We start from the raw sequence: 25,347 nt of genomic DNA on the forward strand, positions 1-25,347 counted from the left end.
TTGCCAAGTTTTCTCCTTGTGTCTCGGCTGGATCTACTGGGGTGGAGTCCAGGTCCGCTCGAAACCGGGCAACTTTGTCCGCCAAGAACTGGACATACTCCTCAGCCTTACCCTGTAAGGAGTCCCCCGTCTCCCTCCCTGAAAAGATAAAAAATAATTCTAAAGATAGATGTGACCCCATGGAATGACATGAGACCATTTAGGAAACTGTTAGGAAATGGCAAACTAACATTCATTTGGTCTTAGAAGAAGCTTTCAAAACATGAATACATTCTCCAAAGTATGGTAAGTGGATTGCTATTCTGTAATTTTACAAAAAAAAAAAAATCAGGATAAGTTACTGCAGGCATAACTGTTCCACCTTTATTTTATTTTATGCAAATGTTAAAAGTCCACCAACTTAGTTGGAAACTTACCCAAGGCTTTTTTCCTCCATTTCATAATCAATGTTTAATAGAACTGACAATAATTATTGAAATAAAACAGAATGTCAGTTGAACCCTACTCACATCAGTAGTAAATATCTAATACATGTGACATGTAGTTTAGTTCATGAAAAGATGAGATGAAGTTTTATGACAGTCTGTGCATTAAAATGATTAATTCTTTTACTTCTGGCATCAGGTTGACAATGTGGCATCTTGCCAAATATCTTAAAATGTTTAGTGCAAGTAGTACAGACAGTGAAGCAATTCCAAAATTACCTCAGAGAATACTCTGACTTTTCTGCTGAAAGTCTGTCATTTCTTGATTACATGTTAGAAACCAGCATCTTGCTGAATTGGTATCTCAGGTTTTATCCATTATATCATAAAATAATTAGAAATGCAATAAGACCTCAATTTTTTCTAATTAAGACCCATGTTTCTCTCTTGGGTAAATTGTTTAAGTACTTAATTCCAATAAAGTCTTAAAAGTTCAAATAAAATACTTCCTAAAGTGACCATTATTCTCCCCTAATTCAAAAGGAACCAAGAAAGCATATTGTCTTTTGATTTCAAATACTATAGGAAAATGATAGCCACTCGGTCAGCTGCAGATAGATGTAATTCTCTCCTCTATATATAACTGTAAAAGGTATTTAACGGTGCCAAAGCTTTATGTATTCAGTGAAATAAGAATGCTATTTCTCCCTCATTTTTCTCTCATTAAAAAAGTTGGTATATTTTGAATTTTGAACCCCTTTGGAGACAATTAGACAAATTCAGGATCTAATTCACTAATTCAAAATATCCAATATTACTTTGTCTTAAATTGTTTCAAGCCATATGCTACTTTCAGTCTGCAAGAATAGTGATAAACAGAATAAATGATATACTCCAAAGCCAATGAATAATAGTAAACAGATTTTATGTTTAAATCCGTATAATCCACAGTTGCTAACTTAATAATTAATGGAGCATGTCACATGATGACCTCATGTTCTGTGACAGAGCCCTGCTTATTCAAGAATATCTAGTGTGATAGTTATAGTGGGTGCCCTAAGAACAGAGACACCCAGATTCAATCCACCTTCAGTTATAGAAACTTACTGGGTAATTCTGGGATTTGAGTAAGTGATTGCCTCTCAGACCAAATTACCAAAGATTATTGGGGAAGACTGGAGATTATTAAAGATTATTATGAGGAAAATGAGAATGCTATATAAATAAATCCTGAGTTCCAGAAGGAAATCACTATATCATATAACTTATTTTAAATTAAATAACATAAAAACTCTATTCCCAGGTCTTTAGTGAAGGTAAGTAAAGCTGCCTTGGATTCTTTTTTTCTATTCCTGTACAGTTTTGTCATTTTACTTTGTTTTCTGTAATTTTAATTTTTTTTTTGAAAGCTACCAGAATTGTTCAGAATAGGGTGGCATACAAATTTAATAGTAGTAGTAGTAGTAGTAGTAGTAGTAGTAGTAGTAGTAGTAGTAGTAGTAGTAGTATGTGTGTGTCTGTATATATATGCACAATTAATATTTAGTATAACTATATCATACAATAGTTTGAATAAAGGCTACCTTCATCAAATCCTTCTGAAGCTAGCTGCTCTAGCCTCAACATCATAAAATAAATTGATCTGATAAAGATACTATATAATTTGCTACTAAGTAAATTTAATTAATCTCAGGTTTGAAGATGCAAAATGGACGATGCAGCATCCACAGGAATAGTCTTCCCTTTCTCTGTATATAATAAAGTTCTACCAAATGTTAAATTATCCACCAGCTGCAAGAGTTTAAAAGAAACCATTAAGTTAAAATGAAATCAGGGTGTAAAAATTTAATACAGCAGTGATTCATAAATCTTGGCATGTCTGAATTTATTCTAAATGTCAATTTTATTTAAAACAGGGTCCCCAATACCGTTTACCGGTTCATGCCCAGTTAGGAACAAGGCCACATGGCTGGAGCTGAGCAGATGGGCGAACGAGAAAAACTTCATCTGTATTTGCAGTTGCTCCCCAATGCTAACATCACCACCTCAGTTCCATCTCAGATCAGCAGGCATTAGATTCTCATAGGAACACGAACTCCCACCATAAACTAGGAGTACAAGAGATCTACATTGCGCACTCTCCTAGCCTACTCCAGTCCATGGAAAAATTGTCTTCCATGAACTGGATCCCTAGTGTCAAAAAAGTTGGGGACTACTGATTTAAAATAATAATTTTCTAAAGAAAAGGTTAAAAACTGAATAGAATATAGATGAAATATGGATTTAATAATACGTATGCTCTTGGTATTTCTTTAAAAAAACATTTCCAAAATGTCTTTCCTCAGTACTAAGTTATGTTCAATTACAATATGAAGAAGCATGTATTTTTAAAATTGTTAGAAAGTTTGAAAAGAAATAATATTTTAGAAAAGAAAGATGAATTTGATTACTTTCCAATGCATGGTATAGTTCAGAGGTTACAATAAACAAGCAGCTGTAAAGATTATTTTGAAGGTAAACTACATGTAATTTTTTGGTTTCTGTTGTTCTATGAATACCATGTATTTTTCATTATTTATCTATTATTAGAATTGGCCATGAAATGAAAGAACAGTTATAATCATAAAATAAAAGAACAGTTATGATCATGAGGCAACTACAGGTTTAATCAATTTCATAGAAATATATTATGTATGTATGTATTTGGTAAAGATTATATATATAATTTTGGTAAAGATTACACTAATTGGAAAAGATTAAGGATCCTCCTGCATGGGTAGCCTTCTGAATCTACATCAGCAGAGGCAATATGAACCATTGGGACATTCTTTTCTAAATGTAAATTAGAAAATACAAAATAAAGCCTCACAAATTAATAGTTATAGGAATGTATATCATAATTTGTGTCTTCAAGCTGAAGCCTAATGGTAAAAGTACAAGATATGAGATCATGCAAAGAAATATGTACAAGATGTGACATCATGCAGAGAGGTAACTTTGGAGAAATACACAATGACCATTAGCAAAACATGAACTTAGTTTGGTGAAAAAAGAAAGCATAAGAAACTAAGATTGCTATGTTGTGGTCCTCTTTAGTATACGAGGAAGGGAAGGAAAGTGTTAGCTTTTCACGATTCTCTTGTTATTGTCTATCGATAAAATTCTAGTTCATTTTGTATTGCCCATTTCCTGATCTGGCCTACCTTGAAGGGCTAGCACATTATTCTGTTAGCAACTGCACAAAAGACAATAGAGACTAATGTATCTAAACCAAGCAGACCATAACCAATTAACATCATATTAGTTAATTGGGCAATATATTGTTCCTAAATATACTAACTAGAAGGAAATATATTTTTCATACCAAAAAAGTTACATAATATTTCGCAATTTCACAGTTATATTACATAATGCAATTTCAAGCCATAAGCCAGCTACTAAGATTTCAGATACCTTTCTATAGCTATTTTAGTTTTTTGCAATTCAATAGTAATTGTAGATTTCTTATTTGATAACACATAATCACATTAAAACTTTTGTTCCCAGTTGAAATGAAACTGAAATTTTACTTCAGAGTAATGAGTTGAAATTAACTTTTGGATTATGGTATTTTTCAGAGTATAAGGCGCACCTTTTTCTGTCAAAAAAGAGGCTAAAAATCTGGGTGCGTCTTATATGCTGAATTCAGTATTATTTACCTCCCGAAACCCTGCCCCCTTCACCAAAATGGCTGTGCATAGCCTTTAGGAGGCTTATAGAGTGCTCCTGGAGCTTGGGAGGGCAGAAATGAATGAAAAACGGGCCATTTTTTGCTCAATTTTGCCCCCCCCCCAAGTCCCCAGGAGCACTCTACAAGCCTCCTAAAGGCTCTGCATGCCCTTTTAAAAAAGAAACAGGCCCATTTTTTGCAAAAAATGGGCCTTTTGGGGAGGTCTGCAGAGTACAAAAACTTTTTTAAAAAATTTGTCTCTTCAAAATCTTGGTGTGTCTTATACTCCGGTGCGTCTTATACTCCAAAATACGCTATTTTCCTTATATTATTTCCTTCCACATTGTTTTGTCCCAACTCTTATTTTTAAAAAAATCTTAAATCAGGGATTGCTTTGTATCTCAAAGACATTTTCTGAAAACTCTGTATATAAACTCAGCTATGATTTACTGTAAGTCAAAACTCCAGGAACCTATTTTCTTTGAAGAATTTAGAGCCCATCCCTCACTGCCATTCCAGAGCTTTACCATCTATCTGATTTTTTTCCCCCTCAGGTCTTTCCTCATTTTGTAATCTCTGTACTTATGGACCATTTCTCTTTAACTAATAAACTCTATCAAAATCATTTGTTCTAACTGTTCTGCTTGGTGTGTACTACAAGTTGTATCCATTCTTCTTTCTAGATTAGTTTCTGCAGGTCAGCTCACCTAATTGGAAAAGTCTAATGTAGAGATCCTTTGCATGCATCACCACTAAAACTATTGTGTCTAAAAAATGATTTCACAGAGACTTACTATTGGGTCAAAGGAATATAGAAAATCATCATTGTTGCTCTGTGACTTTTTCCATCATTAAACCTTGAAAAATTGCTTTCATGGCTTCTTTACAACACAGTATGCTTTTGGAATCTCCACAATTCCAAAAAACCCTTTTCCAGATTTATTTCCTTTGTCAAAAACATACTTGAATCACAGCCTAGTGGATGTGCAATATGCTTTCCTAACCATATCTGTTTAAAGTGTTCCTCTTCTAACTGTTGCTCTTCAGGTGAGTTGAATAACAACTTTCAAAATTCTCAGCCAGCATAGAAAAGTACAAGGATTTATAAAATGAAAAATTAAATTGAAATTATTTTGCACATTTTCAAGCTGCTTCAAATACATTGTCACACATTTTAGCATCCAACAATCAGAATAACCTCAATGATTATTATTATGGAAACAATGAGGAGGTTAGACCGAAGGAGGACTTGCCGACAAATTTCTGCCCTACCTCTCATGGATTCTGCTCAGTTTATAGCATTACTATATGCTTGATTGAAGGATGCTTGACTGATCAAGGACTTAAAAAAAAACCAGTGCCTGTCTTTGTGGCGTTAATGAGGTTCTGAATATAGCAACTGTTTACTTTATTGAATTAACGAAATCTTGCTTATATGAATTCTTATAATTTGCAAGATTTGCTTGTTCATGCTCTCTTCTCCTTTGATTCTTGCAAATAGTCATAAATACAAGATAGGATGAAGGTTTTATGAGCCCATTTGTTGCAAATCCTGATCCTTCTTAGAGCTGAGCGGGGGGGGGGGGGGGAATGGCTCATGGTCACTAAATCAGCCTGTGCTTATAGAACGACTAAAACCTGTGTCCCTCTGCTCCTAGTCTAGTATGTTTTAAAAAACATTAAGAAAATAGGAAAGAGCCATGGTGGTGCAGGGGTTAGAATGCAGTATTGCAAAAGCTTGAGGTTAACTCATCCTTCCAAGGTTGGTAAAATGAGGTCCCAGAATGTTGGGGGCAATATGCTGACTCTGTAAACTATTTAGAGAAGGCTGTAAAGTACTGTGAAGCGGTATATAAGTCTAAGCACTAAGTGCTATTGCTATCCTGGTGAATCAAGGCCAGGTCCATCTTAGCCTAACTTTTTGTTTTTCAGAGTGGCCAACCAGATGCCTCTGGGATGCATGCAAGCAGACAACAGTGATATACACTTCTATCACCATTGTTCATCCCAAGATGTTTTGAGATATGTTACTAATAGTTTGCTTCCCTTTATTGAGTATATCCATTTAACACCCTCCATGTTAGTGGCAATCACTATGTCATATGACAATAAATTCTACCGGTTTATATTCTAGAACAGGCTTTATCTGGTGTTTAAACAGTTGAAATTATATTTCCCATCATTCCACTATAACTTTGCTATCTGGAATTAATGAGAATTTCCCATACAGAAATTCTGGAAAATTCACATTGGCTATGCCTGCCTAAGAATAAGCTGCTGAAATAATTCTAAATAAACCATGAGGAACATGACCTGAAAATTTTATAAAATTATTTCTTTACCAGTTTGAAAAAATATAGTTAAATATTATTTAAATGGCATGTTTTTAAATACCGTAACATAAGCCTAGCAAATTAAAATTATTTTGTTTTATGGAACATCAGGAAGACAAAGGTAAAAGTGAGAAAATGAAAATGGTAACACTAATAGAATAAATCAAAATATTCAGACTCAATATTTGGCAGGCTGAAAATCCAGATTAATGAATGGATTTGACACAATCATTATTTATACTCAGTATCCTTGAAAGAGGTTATTGTATTCAGGAGTTTAATAACTACAAATGTAGAAGGCGTTTCTTTTTGGATTCTGTTAAGTAACATCATGATGCTTCAAAAGATTTTTTTTCTTCAGGTAAATATTTGGTCAGAATTTACCAGCATAATTTTGTCATTAAAATGTAGAAAGTCTAAAAGTGGCAGATCAATATATCTTAAATATTTCTAATATAACATGTAGCAGGGCATCATAATTTGGGGTGGGGACTACATTAAACAGTATGCTGGAAGCCATATTATAACAAGTGACTGGAGCCAAAGATACTTTAATTTTAATCCAAGCAATCAAACACTATTAATCTTGTTATTTCCTGTATAGTTAGTTACTTTTATCATGTTGAAAATTGCATTTTTTTCTGAATAATTTTAGAATAGCATGCCTAATGCTTTCATGATTGTTACATCTTTGATATATAATTAGAAAATATATAATTAGTTTATGTATCTAGTTTAGCTCCAATTCTACTGCTATTGAATCTTTAATAAACAGCTAGTAGAAGTATATCTACCATATTTTTCGGAGTATAAAACACATCAGAATATAAGATGCACCTTAGTTTCTGGGAAGGAAAATAGAGGGGGAGGGGAATTCTGCCTACCAGGTATTCATTTTTATTCCCTCCACACCAGAAAAGCAAGCAAACACAATAGTATAATAAAATGACACTTTTTGCCACTTTTTTTTTCCCCACCCAGATCATTAGAAAACTCTTAATAAGCTTAATTAGATGTCTGGGTATTCAGCAAAAAGCACTTAACACCTGTAAAAATGTAACAAAGCTGAATCAACAAACCAGTCCAGCACTTGCCTTGCATTGAGAAAACTCAAGATAGCTGAGAGGAAAAATCCCTGCCTTGCCCTTAAAGGGATTATCCCCAAAAGAATACGAATCATATAGTCACAGGAGCTCTCTGCATTGCCCTTGAGAGGATTATCTCCCAAAAATAGAAACTGGAGAAAAGTAGTACCTCTTAAGACAGTCTTCAAATATTTCATTGGCGGCTTCTCCCAGCTGGAATGAACCGGGAAATTTTTCCAACAGTATGCTGCAGTAAAAATATTCAAAACTTTTTTTTCAGCCCTAATGATGTGCTAACAAGTGAAGTGGGAAGGAATATCGCTTCAATCGCTAGCACCTCATTAGGGCTGAAAAAAAGCTTTCAAAAAGCTACACACCCAAATTTTCAGCCTTTTAGGGGGGAAAGTGTGTCTTAAACCCCGAACAATATGATAATTGCTTGAATGAGAGATTATTGCTTATTGTTTGAACAGTTATCACAGATAACTGATATAAACAGATATTTTTAGAATATGTTGCAGCTCCGGCCCTCTGGAACGAGCTCCCTGTTGAGATCCGGATCCTTACTACCCTCCCAGCCTTCAGCAAAGCCACCAAGTCCTGGCTGTTCCAGCAGGCTGGGGGGAGCTGAGAAGCATCTACCTCCATAGAAATTGTGAATGTTGGTTTTGTTTTTAATATGTTGTCTTTGTCTTGTTCCCCCCTTTCCCTTGTCTTTTGTGAGCCGCCCGAAGTCCTCCGGGAGTGGGCGGCAAACAAGACAAATAAATAAAATAAATAATAATAAATAAATAATAAATTATTATTATTTATTCTGGATAATATTGAATATGAAGTCTAATAATGTTTCTCATTTACTACTATGTTTATGTTTTTAATGGTTCCTGAATTTCCAACAAACACTTATGTTTGGTACCTCAGATGCAACACCTTATTCTTCATGAGCCACAGTGGCACAGTGGTTAGAGTTCAGTACTGCAGGCTACTTCTTCTGACTGCTGGCTGTTTGCAATTTGGCAGTTCAAATCTCACCAGGCTCAAGATTGATTCAGCCTTCCATCCTTCCGAGGTGGTAAAATGGGGACCCAAATTGTTGGGGGCAATATGCTGACTCTGTAAACCGCTTAGAGAGGCTGTAAAGCATTGTAAAGCGGTATATAAGTCTAAATGCTATTGCTATTTCTATTTGGATGTTCTTAGCATAAATGTTTGCTAATAATTTTGACAATGATGTTTTAAATTAATTCAACATTATTGATTTATTTTTAAAATGTTTTTCTAAACATTATTTATTTATTTATTTATTTATTTATTTATTTATTTATTTATTAATTATAGCATTACTAAACATAATATTGCATACAATTTTACCTATGCAAACAATGCCAGTTTATCCTAAAAACAATGTAGGGAGCTAAATTAAACTAGTCCAAAATTATTCAGCAATTATAAAATTGGATATATGAATGAAATCTTATAAAAATATATATTAAATGCATTCAAAAATATCCCCCAGGAAGTTTTTTTTAATATGGTCTACATTTGTTTTTCCAAACAGCATTTCCTTACAATACAATGTTGAATTTCAGGACCTATGTATTATTAAAATTTGTTCAGATCTTTTACCTAAAATCTTTTTTGTTGCTAAACCGAGTAGTTATATATTTATAGAAGAATTTTATATGCGCTCTTAGCATTTTTTAATTAGATGCAATGTTTTAGTATGTACACTTAATAAGTATGAATAGAGCAATTGATGAAAGAGAATTACAAATAAACTAGGCCATTAACTTTGCTAGGTCAGAAAGATCCTGACATTTCAAAAACTAGAATCTTTCAAATTGACTTTGGAAAAACTGTAATATATACATTTAAATTGTTTTGGAAATATTTTTAACTACACTCTGCATTGCTCTTTGCCTTCTTCTAAGCAATTTGAAATGTTAATTCATGAATAATGTTTAACATTTGAGAGAAATTATTTCTAGATAACAGCAACTGGATAGTAAAGAACTTATTCACTTTTTTCTCACACAGAGAAGCAAGCCGAGTTGTATATTTTAGAATCCTAAACTGAATATTAATGACAGGTCTCATTAGACGAGTCAGATGAAGAGTATCTCTACCATAAATAATCTTATGGGAAATAACTTACAGAAATGTATACCAAAGCAGTCATCATCAAGGTCAACAAGTACTGGGCTTGGTATTGGAATTTCTGGACATCTGGTGACAAGTGGGCCACATGACTTAGGACTGATACCTGAAAAAACCAGGACCAGCAAATGCAGGACTATTGGAAGAAAAAAGGTTCACCCACTGGAAATATATAGACTGGAAACAAAGAAATAATGATTTGCTACTATAAATCAAGTCCAATAAGAAGAGGATACTTGAAAAGAATACACCGATTGAAAACCTGTTAACATCTGGCAAAATATACCTGATAATGAAAGATCCAACAAAAAAGGCAACAACAGGCAACTATAGATCAGTTATCTGCTTACCAACAACCTTCAAATTGCTGATTTGGTAGCTGATGCAGCTTCTAGTTGAAAACAAGCTTTTCCCATCTGAGCAGAAACGAAACTATTCTTTCAGTAAGCAAACAAAAGATCAGTTCCTAATTGAAAAGTTTGGATTTTGATTTTGGAAAACTGTAAGGGAAGGAAGACCAACTTGAACTTAATTTGGATTGATTACAATAAGGTATTGGACTCCCTAATTGGATAATCAAGTGCGCAGAAATAATAAAAGTCAGGTGAAACATCAGAAACTATGTGAAAAAATCGATGACACAATGGAAGATACAGTTGATGGTTCATGGTGACAGACTGGGAGAGATTAATATCAAGAGAGTAATATTTCAAGGAGACTCACTGTCTGTTTGTCACTGCATTGATTCCTCTGTCAACAATACTAAATAAATCACGTCATGGCTATCAAACATCAAAAACATTTGCTAGGCTATCCCTATCGTCTTTATATGACTGTGATTTGAAACTGTATGAAAAATACCATCTGAAATGTAATCACTGCTCAACACTGTCCAAATATACAATCACAATATTGCAAATGAATTTGGCCTGGACAAACGTGCCATGTTTATCATCAACAAGGGAGAAAATAGTAAAAATTGAAGGAATTGGGTGTTAGTTTTACCTGAGATGCCGCTTATCTGGGAGGTGGAGATAGCATCCAGGAATGCTTTATATCTTCCACAACATCCAAAGCAATCGAGAAAAGGGTTTTTTCTTCTGGAAGGCTAGCTCCCATCAACAGCAGGCAGAACAGCCTCCTGTCCCAGTGGCTGGGGCTTCTCCCCGATCCTGCTGAAGGTGGTCAGATGGCAGTTGGCTGGGTTCTAACAGCGCCCACGAACATTGCTCCGGAACGCTATCTCTGGATGCTATCTCCACCACTATGGAGAACAAGATGACCTTTGGAAATACTCTCAAGAGACTGGATGAAGAAGATAACTACAGCTTCCTTGGTATCCTTCAAGCTGACATCAAACACACTGAAGTCAAGAAGAAGGTAAGTAGTGAATACATCAGAAGAACGAAGAAGATCTTAAAGTCAAAACTCAGTGACTGAAATATCATCAAGGTGATTATTGCCTGGATAATTTGTCATTAGATACATAACTGGAATAGTGGACCACACTCAAGTAGAACTAAAAGCCCAGAATAGAAAGCCCAGAAAATTGATAATAAATCATGCCATTCATTTGCAGCAACTTTGACAGACTATATTTACTAAGGAACATAAGTGGGTATGAAATGTTGCAAGTATAGCAGATAGATGAAGAAGAAGGAAGAATATCTGTAGAACAGTGATGACGATTACACTGAAGTTAGTATATCATTAAGACTGACTAAATACCATGAGGTCAAATTGGCCTTTAAGGAAGACCAAATGAAGAGAAGAAAAGAGGCATGACTAGGCAAATTATTATCTGGCCAGTATAATTAACAAACAAATAATAAAACTAGCAGGCAAAGCAGATAACAACAAGACCTGGCAATGACTAAGAGCAGGAAAACTGTTGAAAGAGATAGTGGGGCTGATTTTGGCTATACAAGATCAAGCTTTAAAGACAAACAAATATGAAATCAAAATTGAGAAGGCAGCAACAGACAGCAAATGCTGCCTCTGAAAAGAGGCTGAAGATATATCAACATCCAAAGTATTTGGGAAGGACTCAACAGGTGGATAGAAATGTCAAATCCAGTCTAAACATCTGGCTGACTGTGGGGCCAACAATAGTAATATAAAAGTTATATAAATAAAGTTCTATATAAATTAATAATGCTACCTATTCCCAGGTACCTGGGTGGTTAATCCATCTGGACCAAGCATCCCAGGAGAAATTGCTGGTGTTCTGCAATGTACATAATGCTGAGACTCATAGGCACTGAGACTCATAGGCACTAACAGTGACAGAATAGCCTTACATAATAGGCCCTTGCTTGGAAATCATGCTTATTTTTAGCTTTTGGGATATTATTAAAAATAAAATTGTTCTGGAAACATGATGAAGTATAATAAAGCAACCAAGAGGAACTAAAAGTGCTTATTTTTTGTGATAGCAACCCTAATTTTAAAGTTAATTTTGCCAAGTCCACAGATACATGTCCACAGATTTTTATTTTGAGAAGCCTCTTTGAATATGCATAATTACCTATGAGATTCTTTGCCTTGGGCCTATCTGTGAAGTTCCACATTTCACATTACTTTTCTTCATATCAATTACTTATATGAACTATATGTAGTATTACAAACCAGAAAACCATGTAACAGCTTTAATCTCTATTCTCCTATTGCTTATTATCTGGAAGCTGAATATATCGTAATAATGTTTAGTTTTATAAATAAACACCTATCTAAAATGGCATCCTGCCCTACTTTCTTTTGAAAATTGCTATGTGATGCTGGAAGTTACAAAAATAAGAACACCTCATATCTACTATATTATGGAATCTGATTCATTGGAACAATGGTTCAAGTTTAGCCACAACATCACATTATCATTGAGTTTTATAATAATAAAGCATGAGATTACATGATCATTAAGTGAGTGTTATAATAATAAAGCATGAGATTCAAACTGACAAATAAGTACTAAAATGAGGGAAACTATAATAAGCCATGCAGCTTCAAATCATAATTTGCCTATTCACTTGGAAGTTCAAACTTACTGCCTATATGCTCATTTTTCCCTTTGGAATTACATATTCCATGTTTGAAAAGAAAAATGTTGACATTTTGATATTTAATATTATTTAAATTATCAAAATTTAAAATTATTTTAAGCTTAATAAATCATACAGAATTTTTCAATAGGTTGACTGTATTTATGAATACTATTAAAACTCCCTTTGTCATGACTTTTAACTGAACAAATGGTGCATTATTGGATAACTATTTTTGAACCAAGGTGCCTCAAATGGGCTAACATACAGAAATGTATCCAAACTCTGGGAATGACATCCAGATAAATGAAATTTGGGGAAGTTATGGCTGCTTCAGTACTACTGGCTATTACTGCTGCAATCATGTGATCTTCATTTTCAACATGTTGTGATGATTTCCCAGTCAGTTTCACAGTTCCTCCCTCTTTCCCTGAATCAGCAGCTTCTGAGGTAGGGCAGGGCAGAAGATTTTCAACACTCTCTGTCAGATACCCATAAGGAAACATTAAGGGAAAACTACCAGGAGGTCACTGTTACCACTCCTTTTTTGCTATGCTAGCTGGAGAATTCTGTTGAAGTCCACAAGTTTTAAAGTTGCCGAGTTTAAAGACCTCTGCTATAAAAGGAGATGCAATTTAAAATGGGGCATCATTACCTCTAGTGCATCCTATCTGACTTATTATTTATAAGTCCCATGACCTGCATCCACCAAAGTCTCCATTTATTCTATATATCCAGGAGAAAAAATAAGAAGGGAAAAATATTACATACCATAATCTGTGATTTCACATGATACCAAATAAAGTTCTTTCAAATTCTGTCCTTCTGTAGCAATGACCTCCACACATCTGCAATACACACAAATCTAGATTAAACAACATTTGTACAGATTTTATATGACTGAAAATCCAGTGGCTACTAGACTTTCGAATGTCATTGACTAATGGATGAAATTAGGTAAAACTTTAGCTTAATGTGAATACATTCTAATATATTTCAAAATATGTAACTTCTCTATTTTTCAGTCTAAATTAATTCAAAAAAGTTTATATATTTTAAAATATTGAATATCATAATGTTTTCTATCTCATTTTATTCTTAATTACAAGATATTAAAGAAATGGATACAAATTAGCAACAAAATGTTTAATAATATCTTACTATCTGCACTTCAATTTTTTAAAAAATTATACTCCAAATTGTTTTCATTTTGAAATACTATTATGTTTTAATTTAAACATTTAATGAGATTATCTTGCAATAGCTACCACTATAAATTTGGACACTCATTTTTTTTCCTGTATGCCTGAGTCAGTTTTACAGATGTCAGCAAACTTTAGGGCTGAAATATGCTTATTTGTAGAAGAATATATTAATTGGAAAAATATTTTGGTTTTAATTATCTTGTTGATTACTATAATAATTATATAAATCTGAATTTTATATTATTTTGTTCAAATATATGAAAGGAATAAACAACACTATACATTTAAGCAATTTTAGAAATTTAAATATTTTATTTTCAAAGTAAACAATTGTTTTATTGCTAGTTAGTTTACAATCCAAAACAGACAACCGTTTTCATTAACTAGTGTTGTCTTCTACATTTCTCTCTATATTTATTATCTTGAAAATCATACCAGTAACACATAATTGTTTTTCTATAGTAGAGGAAATGGCAACAATGTTAAGTAGTAGACCAAATTATATTGTCATAAAAATTTGAGACTGAAATATGTATTATTCAATGTAAAGAGAACAAATTACCAATAATAAATATATATATATATATATATATATATATATATATATATATATATATATATATATATATATATATATATATATACACATACATATACACACACACACACACACACACACATATACACATACACACACACACACACACACATATATATAGTGAACTGCATTGTTTTTTCCTGTACTTCTAACCTTACTGATATCAACTGATATTTAGTCATTGTATTAAAGTAAGGCATATATACAAGCTTTTAAAAAAGTTAAACAGGGAATACTGCTATGTATTGTCACAAAATATTCTCAACACTCAATATATTTGATCTTAATAATACTGAAATGTCTTAAAATATCTGGCTTTTTGATATGTGTGCAAAATTTAAATGCTAAATGTGTATTTAAAAATAATTTAAAAGGGATCCATTTTTTCATTACAATTTGTACATTATTCAGAGAAGTCTTCCAAATGCTCAGTGTTTACCTATTTGATAAAATATACGTTAATGAAACTGTAAAATAAATGCTATCAAATTGAGTCAAAAGAAGTTTGAATTATGGCAAATAATTGTCTATTCTATATGCATACATAGCTTTTACGTTTTTGGACTATCTTGCAAAAGCCTGGAACATGGCATTAGTGACAACTGAAATGAACTAATGAGGAAATATGACTACATAGCTTGCAAGAAAAGTGGTCCTTGGAGACCTTGTTACTGTTTGTGATGCATTTCAGCTAATAAAAGCTGCCAGACATTGGTTCAGAATATTTCACATTTTAAAAAAAATGAAGTTTCAATCACCCTAGCAGTATGAAAAGGAAATGACACAATTAGAAACAGAACCTGATGAGATTTCGAATGACTAGCTGAAAACAGTCCTCTGATCGCTGTTACTTTTACAGGAACTGTATTTTTCTAAGGTGAAACTTTATTTAAGATATAAACAAGAAAACATAAAGATTAACTGGAAAATATTTAAAGATGGTTCATGTCCTAATGCTAGAAAACATATATATTTTGAGCAGAATACATGTGCATATCACACTTCTTCGTAATATTTCTTTGATATAATTCACTGATAATTTACAATTGCTAATAATTACTGGTTTTCTGAAATTAAATGAAGTTGGCCCAAAGGTGCTTTTTCAAGAGAGCAACTGGACTTTGCTTTTCCTTGAAAACATTTCACTTCTCATCCAAGAGCCCGACTCCACCTGAAGCCCTAGAACAGTGATGGTAAACTTTTTTGGCTCGTGTGCCATAAGTGGGGGGAGCGCAGGGGGATCGTGCACAGGTGTGTCACACCCATAATGCAATTGCGACACCCCCCAGTGTGCGTGCATGCATGAAAGGTGCTCCCCTCTTTTTGCATGCTTTTTTCGCCCTCCCCAGGATTCAGAGGCTTTATAGGAGGTTGAGGGTGTCCGATGCTGGGAGAGAGCATCAAAGCCTGAAGGGGGGGCATTCAGCCCCTCCTACATCCCCCAGAAAGACCAGGGCTGTTGCCTGATTAGCTCTGGATGCCTTCCATCCAGGAGTTGGCTTTCCATCCCGTCTGTTGAAGGGCAGAAATGGACAAAGGCTGCCAGGTCCAGGGGCCTTGGGTGGAGCCCCGGGCTACAAGCAAACTGGAAGTCACTTCCTGTTTGCTCGTAGGGACGGTTTAAGCCCTCCAGAGGCTTCAGGGACCTTCCGGTTTGCTTGTAGCATAGTTTTTAGTCCTCCAGAGGCTTCAGGAAAGCCTCCTGAAGGTCCCTGAAGCCTCCGGAGGGCTTAAACAGACCCTATGAGCAAACCGGAAGTCCGTTCCTGAAATTCCAGTTTGCCCATACAACCATTTTTTTGGCGCTCCAAAGGCTTCAGGGAAGCTCCTGAAGCCTCCGGAGGGCCTCCGGGGGGGAGAGAGTCTCTTTTCGCCCTCCCCAGGCTCCTATAAAGCCTCTGGCTTTAAAAAAGGGTGAACTCAGCTGGCCAGCGTGTGCATCCATGCTGGCCAGCTGAGACGGCAACGCCTCACGTGCCCTGACAAATGGCTCCGCGTGGCACCTGTGGCACGTGTGCATAGGTTCGCCATCCTGGCCCTAGAGACTGCTGAAAGGGTCACAGCACTTGACTATCAGACTAAGATGGGAAGCAGAGGCCAAGAAAATAAATGTCCTATTCTTGAAAATGTCATCCAAGATGCACTCCTAACTGCAGTGCAACAACACAGGAACAGTAGAGTCACCAACAGCAGAAACTGAATTGAATTTCTTTCCTTATGTTAACCGGTCTGGGTAGGAACTGCTGCTAGGAGCTGCTTCACCTGCTAGCCATTCATGCACTGTTGTTAGTTTCATTAGCCAGTAAGTTGGATCATATTTGGGCCAGGTGCTACCCAGCGCTTGGTATTCTTGATCTAAATCATATCTATTGCTAGATGTCTCCTATTATGATAGTGACTTGTTCCTGTTCTCGGAGATTGCTGTGGTCTGCTCTTAGAATGCTTGGAGAGGTCTGGAGGCTGAGGACAATGCTGCCCCAGGTCTCTCAGGAAGTGGTCAATTGGACAGAGAGCCACCTGCCACAGGGGAGGATTGGCTGCAGACAGGCAGTGGTTCTGATAGGCAGCTTGTCCCCTCTTATGAGAAATAGCTGCCTCCTCCCCCACTCATCCAAGGACACAGAGAGTAGAATGTAGGCAAGTTCAAAAGAGGGCTGTGAAGCTACTTGGAGAAGGTTGCCCCACCCCTCCTCAAAAGGAACACCTAGTGTGGGTTGACTTAAGGAGAAATATGTTTGTGTGTGTCTTTCTCATGAATAATTATTTGTTTTGGCTTACATTCTGCTGCTGCCTGTGCCTTGTCTTTACCTTGCAGACTGCATTTTACCTTGTGGACTTGCCTTACCCTGTGGACTTGCCATGCCCTTTGGCCCATGCCCCTGGACTTTGCTCTACAAGCTTGCACATTCTCTTTCACTTTATTCTGTACTGCTTTTCTTTGGGGGACTGAAGGCGGCTCCCTTCAGGGTAGTATGGGGTGGAGCTTTACCGGCCACTGTTGTGGTCTTTCATCAGAGCATCTAATTTGTCTATGCGACTTGGGTCATAACAGTAGCTGACTCGCCATGGTCAATTCGCCCTAGCTAACTTATGGTCAACTTATCTATAAAAAGTCATGTCTTTGGAGAGAAGCTAACTTCTCTCCAAATGTATAGACATATATGAAAAGTATGACATCTGTTCTTCAAGTTACAAAAAAAACCCTTAAACTGACCATTATTTATACTACAAATCAATATATCACTAGCAAAAGTAAAGCATTCATAGGAAAATGTGCTTAAGATTGCATCCTCAATCAAACAAGCAAGTATAAATATGCTGATCCAGCTTCTATTTCATATACACTGAATTTGGAATACTTAGATAATCATAATGTGACATTTGACACCTACCTCTGGGAGAAACAACTTTATGTTTTAGATTCAAATTGTTTCAGAAAAGTTTTCCCTTAAGGATTCCTAAACCATCTCCCCATGGCTATATTTTAATTTCTGTGCTGCTACTCTGTCAGTTGCAACAAAAAGCAGCAAATATTTGCCATAATATATCAGTGAAAAGAAGGCAAAACTAACATTCTCAGTCAATTTGAGAATATTTATTTTCAAGGCCTGTCAATGTGCCTAGCTTACAGTAAACAAGTTTCAAATGGATCTCAGGTAGGTCACCCAGGAATAATCTACTTTGAGTTGTGGCAATAGCCTACTTCCAGCTGTGACAATATCACTGTACTAGTCAAATTGAAAAAAATGTCTGTGGCTTCCTTATAGCGCTCTCCAAAGACAAATAAACTTTAAAAAACCCCAGTTTCTTAAATCTGATGAAAATCCAAGCTAAAGAATCAGCATCACATCTCGATAAGGTTCCACTCTACCAAGTTAATGGAGTAGCTTTGGTGTTTAACCTGTTTCATTTATGAAGGCCTCATAGGAATAATATGGGGTCTATCAAGAAATCAAGAACTATGTATCTTTCATGTATGAAAACTGGTCAAAATAAAATTTATGTAACAAAAAAGAAAAATATACACTTCACGTAACAATGAATTGGTCATATATGTGATCTATTAACATTTGAATTACATTTTCCTGACAAATGATCAGGAAGATTGAAATCAAACCATCTGTACATGACATAAATTTCTAGGCCTTCTGTGAGTAATTATGGGAAAGCAGGGGACAAGTTGTTTGGGTTATGGAAGGAGTTTCAAAAAGTCTGTCTTAACTCACTATAGCTGAAACTGAGAATTTACTCTGTATTACCCAGGACTAGCATTAACTATACCTCCATGAAAACTTTGTTGCTCTTTATTGTTTGATTTTGGCAGCCCGTAGGTCTTGACAATTCTCCCCTTTTCCTTTGTTCTGTCTTATATTCTTTTGTTAATTTTGTTTGGCATGGATTTTTAAATTATAATTTGTGTCATTTTTATTTTTTTAAAAGAGATTATTACAGAAGGGCCATTCATGTTCATGTATCTATCCAGTAAGTCCTTAAACATATCCTCAGTTTAAATGAGAAGAATTGACATAGTATTTTTGGCTTACTTAATCACTAATTCCTTAGCAGGAACATCATCTTTCTTGCTTGATTACAAAAAAGCAATTGGTTAGCTCCTTACCAAAATAAACAAGAATCTATACATTGTATTGAAAAACTAATTAGAAATACAAAAATGTAAATGCATTCTTGCAAGTCATTCTAGAGTTATTTCATATACATAAGCACTGAGGTTTTACAGATTAGTGCATTGGAGTTTGTGAATTATCAAACACTTCCTTGTTTATTACAATTAGTCTAATTTGCACAACAACTTCCAAAGAAAAACTATTTTGAAAAATAGAGATTAATTGACTTGGCTAAAGGAATGTAATGTAATACATATATATTGTTCACTTCAGCAGTAATGTCCCCTAGAGCATGAAGCCAATTAACAAAGCAATATAGGGATGCAGACATTTAAACATGAATTTCTGCATTATACAGCATTTCTCTTGTTGTGTATGAGCACCACACATTCCAATTTACTTTGAATATCTTTGAAATCTAGTGACTGAGAATGTGTTCTGATTATATGCCCCAGTATTTACAAAGTTGTGAACAACAAGGATGATAAATCACATTCACAAATAATTAGGAAGTGAATGCTTATTTTCCAATATTCATGCTGTTAATGCAGTGCTTCATATTGTACAGAAAGAGCTGCATGCCTGCAGTTTGAATACAACTTGTTTAAATGCTTTCTATGATGACCCAATTTATACTGAATGCCTTTAAAATAAGTACAATAGCTAGATATCTTGCAAAGAAGAATGTGTTAATCCATATGGGAAGGGAACCAAGCTCTTCTACTAGCAGCAATATATGTGGTGAAACCTAAAAAATATACAAATGTGACTGCAAGAATATAAGCACCCCTTTCCCCAAATCTCTAGCATAACCATCAGACTCCTACAAAAAGTTACCACTGGTTTGGAATGCTTATCGTAAGAAAAAAAATGAAATAAATGGGGAATAAGAAAGGATTGCCTTAAAGTTTATCCCCCATCTAGTTTAGGATTACTAAGAAGTTATGCAGAGCTGTATGCCACTCCAAAATGATTGGGAGGCTTAAGGGAGTGGAACAGAATGATGAAGGATGCAAGAAAATGACATACAGTATGTGTAAATACCTCTTTTTCCTGTGGAGCAATGGCATTATCACCTGATATAGTTAAGTTCAACCAGACCCTAGTGCTAACCAGGATAAATAGAAGGAGTATTGCTGACTCGTTGGCTTGAATGCAGAGTGATGAGACAAAATTTTCGGTGTGCGGCTTTTTGTTTAGTGAACAACCTACTATGAGTATTCTGAAGGGCTCCTATGCATAAAGAGAAATATAGCAATCCAATCTTTATGTTACCAATACCTAACTCACAGTAGCCATGCTATCTTTTTTTATTCAGCAACAATAATTAGAATTATTTATCCCCAAATTATTTTTTCTTCAAGGTGAAGTGTGAACCATACAAATGTCAAGTCTCTAATTTTCATTGGAAACCATTCACAATGCCCCCATTTCATCAGAAATCTTACTTTCTTCTCGTTAGGACAGCTCTTTCATTCTATCTAATGCTATAGCTGACCAGCATTTATAAACAAATCTTTAGTTACAACCCTTCTTACCATAAAATTCAGTGAAAGAAAAGGATTTTTAATTTGTAAAAAATAAAACTAGTGCACTACAAATCCAGTGTGGACATAAGAAATGAAGTCGAAAGTTCAACTCAATAGCTGAAACGGTTGAAGACGTAAATTGTGTCCATCTGAGAGATCCAGGCTAAACCTAGGCAACATTATCTGAATAGAATCCCTTCAACTTCTGATACGTTTATTTATGTTCAACTTCAGGAATAATGAAGTTGAGGAATAATCCTTGAGAGACAAGTATTTTCTATATCCATCTTAATATTAATAAAGTACAATATTTAATTGAATTCTGGTGTAGTTGATAAAAAAGAATCAAGTTAATTAAACTTGCCTCCATTTTATTATTAAAATATTTGCACTAACAAACAATTCATCATGATCATAACTCCAAAGTTAATAAATAGTTGTTTTTACAAATGTTGCAGTTGATACTCCAATATAAAATACCAAGTATTTTGTTATTCCAGTTTCTTACAATCACAAAATTAATTTTTTATTTTGTTCATGAAGTTGCTTTCCCCCCCATGTTACCAGTAAAAACACTGACCTTCCTGAAGTTAAACTTTCTACTTTGTTTGAAACACCACATTTCTTTTTTCTCCCAAAAGAAATGCTACATGTTCACGCCTCAAGCAAAAAAACAAAAAAACAAAAAACCAAACCACTATCATTTTGGTCCTTCATTAGTCAGATGATCTGGCAATAACAATGCTACTTGAATTAAACCCACATGAAAAACAATTTGCAAATATAACCTTGCCAAGAGCTATGTTATGTCTTGGCAAAAGGAAGCAAGCTTTACTTCTCTATCTATTGGTTCAGTCTGCACAAAAGGCAGGTGTTGCAATAGGAAATGAGTTTGAGGGGGTAACAACAGTATGATATAATACTTCAAGGCCCAAGTGTTTTTGCAAAATGCAAACAATGAAAAACGTTTAAGTAATTAAATACCCTTTTGCAAAAAGTGACCATGGAGATTATATCCATTAATTAAAATCATGTAAATCATGTAAATAATGTTACAAAATAACATTTGCTTTTTATCTCAGATTTCAAAAGGCCTAAAATGGTAAAAAGGCTTAATCTCAGAAGAGCTGTTTTAATTAAAACTAAAAAACCAAAACTGTACTATAATAAATAAACGTGAGAGCTTGCAATCCCATACATTTAACAAATGCATGTGTCAATACTGAATTTACATCATTTTTCAAATGTACATAATTGTACATTTTTCAGACTGTACACACTATACTTATACATTTTTTTCAAACTATAAAATAAATGTGTGATTTCTTTCCCAAATATGGAGAGCAATTCTTAAAGTTAACATATTTTTTTATAACTGAGACCATATTTTCAACATTCAGCCTCACTGGTTTATTATGGAAAAATTAACTGAAAATACTCAAAGTTGTACATTTGTTGCTGTATAGCTTTCTATACTGTACAATGTTAGAGTGTAATTCCAACCTAGGACATTAATGGAAGTTTAGTCCAGAGTACATGACACAAACAAGGGCTTTTTTGGTTCATGGATTTGATCCAAGGATCATTCTAGGAAAAGAAATGTATTAGTTTATGGTGATAAAAATAAGGAATCTGATAGCACTTTTTCAAGTAACAAATTTTGATAAAAGGCATAAATCTTTGCAAGTTGTAGTTCACTTCATCAAATGGCAAGCAAATCCCCCCAAATGAATAAATATGGAACTGGGTTCTGGAAATCAGATATGAATTTACTGTGTCATGCTTTTCACTCTATGTTGATGTTGACTCAGGATGCCTTTGATCTTCAAGGATGCCGGCAGCTTCACAATCAATGGACAAAGAAGTATACCCATAGTCTACATCTATGCATGAAATCAACAAACCAGGAACACAGAGCCTTTTTTATGCTTTATGGTTTGATCTACTTGAGCAAAACCCTTTTTGGAATTCTTGACTCTGAATGCATTTTTTAAAAACCAGAATGTTGTCAATTTCACTGGTGTGAAAAAGTTCTAGTGTTTATTGAATTCTACATTCCCATGCCCTCTGTGGAAATTGTAAATTTGAAAATGCAGACTCTTTATTGTTTTGCTTAGTAATATTTGGTGTCCATACACACATTTTACTCACGTACTATGACACAGTCCACAGTACAATATGCTATAAGGACAATGTTTGAACTTGTTGGTTTGTTGTTCTCACTTGTTTGTCCTGTTGTTTTTTCATGAATTCTTCTGAATGTGCACAACCTCCTTTGTTGATGTTCTGTGTTGCTGAGTATTTAAAATGCATATACCAAAGTAGACAGCCAGGACTTTTTAAGTTTTCTGGATGGCTTTTAGTTAGTTAGTATTGAGGAGATTGGTAAAACAATGAATCACAGGAAAGCAAAACACTGTGCAGATAGAATTCTACTCAATTTTCTGTTTGTAAATATGTTTGCAGTTGTACTTTATGCTGTATTTCATTATATCATCTAATTTGGATTGTGGTTCTGCACCTGACATTTTGTTACTCTATGGAAAGAGGATCTGTTTGAAAGGGAAATGAAGAACTGCTATTACTCTTTTGATCTTTTGTAATAGAATATAGGAGAGGTGAAACAAGACCCTGTGACTTTGGTAGGGATTGCTGATTGGTTTCCAATTTTCTTCAGTGTCTGATCCATTATTTAAATATACGCAATAGCTCAGGAATTACTGTCAAGTCACAAATGCCTACTGCATATATATATAGTGTACAGCAGTGAATTGACTAATGTTTTGGATTTTTTTCCTGTATTTAAAAAAAAGCTCCAGCTTTCAAATAAACCGATCAAAGGAACAGATGGACGTAATCTATCTCGGAGAAGGAAAAAAAAACCAGAAGCACTACTGTAAATGGAGGTGACAATGAAAACACAGCTAAATCACAAAACATGAATATTATTGAAAATTCCTTTTTACAACTATAACACTAACTGCAAGTAGCTAAAAATTCCTTTCCTGCTTTCTGGTTATAGCAAAGCTAGTATGAGAATTTATTCTTAAGCCTTTTGATGTGTGAACAGAGGAATGTTATCAAATAAAGAGAGAAGGACTACGTCATCCTTATATCAAATACTTGTTTCAGGGCATTTTTAAAGGCAGAGGCATTCAAGGACCTCTTTAGAACTTTGTATGAAATGTTTAATTATGAAAGGATACTACAGTCAACAGACAAAGAAACTCAATGTGTATATACAGACCTAACATTATCTAGCCAAGATTTAATTTCCAAAATGACACAGAGGCTTCTCACTCAACAATGCCTGTGTTTAGCTCGTCATACTGAGACAGTTCTTGGGCCAACTCACTTAAGTTTTTTGCAGTCCACTATTCATTAGAACAGATGCCAATATTCTTCATTTCCTATAAAGTTTGAGACAGAGTTCATTCAGTATGAATATTACGCTCAATCAGTGGAGTTCAAGGAAAACATGAAGTGATTTTTATGTGATTTTCAGCCTTTGGCAGGCTGTGTTACTATAGAAATGTTTCCAGTTAATTCTACTTTATTTAAAGAAAGACATTTTTAATTAACTGGAATTATTGTTGTTCATGATATTTTATTCCATTAATTATTATGGTGGAATATTATAAAAAATGAATTCAAAGCCTTTTAATGCCATCTTGTATATATTATTCTACACTAAAAGGAAAATGATATGCTCTGTTTCACAGTTAAATGTGAAAAAAAGAAGATAATTTTGTTTAGTTCAAAATATAAAATGCCACCACAACAAATGAACAGTAAGGAAATGTAAATGGCTGAAGATTTTGTCACTGAAGATGATTTACCTATTTTAAAGATTGAGAACTTCAATGAAGTACTGCATGGCCCCAGCCATTTATCATTACCCATATCACTTCCACAAGGCAGGAAAGAGAAGTATTTGACAAACTGGTAGTTTGTTTAATCATAAGGATCTTCCCATCTCGTTAGGAGCTGCAGGAACAAAGTACTCGCAGATAATCAAGCCAGAAGATGCATAGCATATTCTTTATAGAAGCCCAACAGATGGCCTTAATTTATTTGATTTAGAAACTGCCCAATTCCAACTGATCCTGGATGGTGTACAATAAAAACAACAGTATAAAAACAGAATACAAACATCAGGCAGATCCAGTCAACCCCAACCACACACAATCTAAGCGGGGATCCCAATCACTCTAACCCAAGGCCTGAGAGAATAACAAGTCCTTAAGGCTTTCTGAAAAGCCACCAGGGTAGTAGATAGATATATATTGGGGGAATCTCATTCCAGAGGGTAGGCAAGACAACAGAATAAGCTCAATTCTAAATTACATTACTTCATTGTCATCCATTGCTCTGATGAAGTATGATCGCTCATATGTTTAGAAAATTAAGCCAACAATCAACAAGGCTGTATTCAAGACCTGAGTGCTGCTGTGTGTTGGGCTGTACTACAATCATACACTTCAATTCCTGCCCCCTAACAGTTTGAAAGTGAGTGATTGCAAGTAGATAAATAGGTACCATTTCAGTGAGCAATCAACAGGGATATGAAAGGACTCCCCCAACCAGGCATCCCCTAGGCAACAGTGATATCATCATCTAATTCTTTCAACCTGAAAGCAGCA

At 34.7% G+C, this 25,347-nt stretch overlaps 1 protein-coding gene across 2 annotated transcripts in view; it reads right to left on the minus strand.

Annotated features, from left to right (window-relative positions):
• The window catches only part of FBXL17 (F-box and leucine rich repeat protein 17), a 137,500-nt gene that overhangs the window by 40,864 nt on the left and 71,289 nt on the right, over window positions 1-25,347 (minus strand). For both annotated transcript variants that reach the window (XM_014054758.2, XM_087715784.1), the window contains exon 7: window positions 13,519-13,595. In XM_014054758.2, coding sequence (XP_013910233.2) covers window positions 13,519-13,595 — 77 coding nt within the window. The remainder of the gene's footprint in view (window positions 1-13,518; window positions 13,596-25,347) is intronic.

The sequence above is a fragment of the Thamnophis sirtalis genome, unplaced genomic scaffold (assembly GCF_051295495.1).
Source record: "Thamnophis sirtalis isolate CommonGarterSnake01/CBP01778 unplaced genomic scaffold, rThaSir2_p1.2 scaffold_5, whole genome shotgun sequence".
Lineage (NCBI taxonomy): Eukaryota > Metazoa > Chordata > Lepidosauria > Squamata > Natricidae > Thamnophis > Thamnophis sirtalis.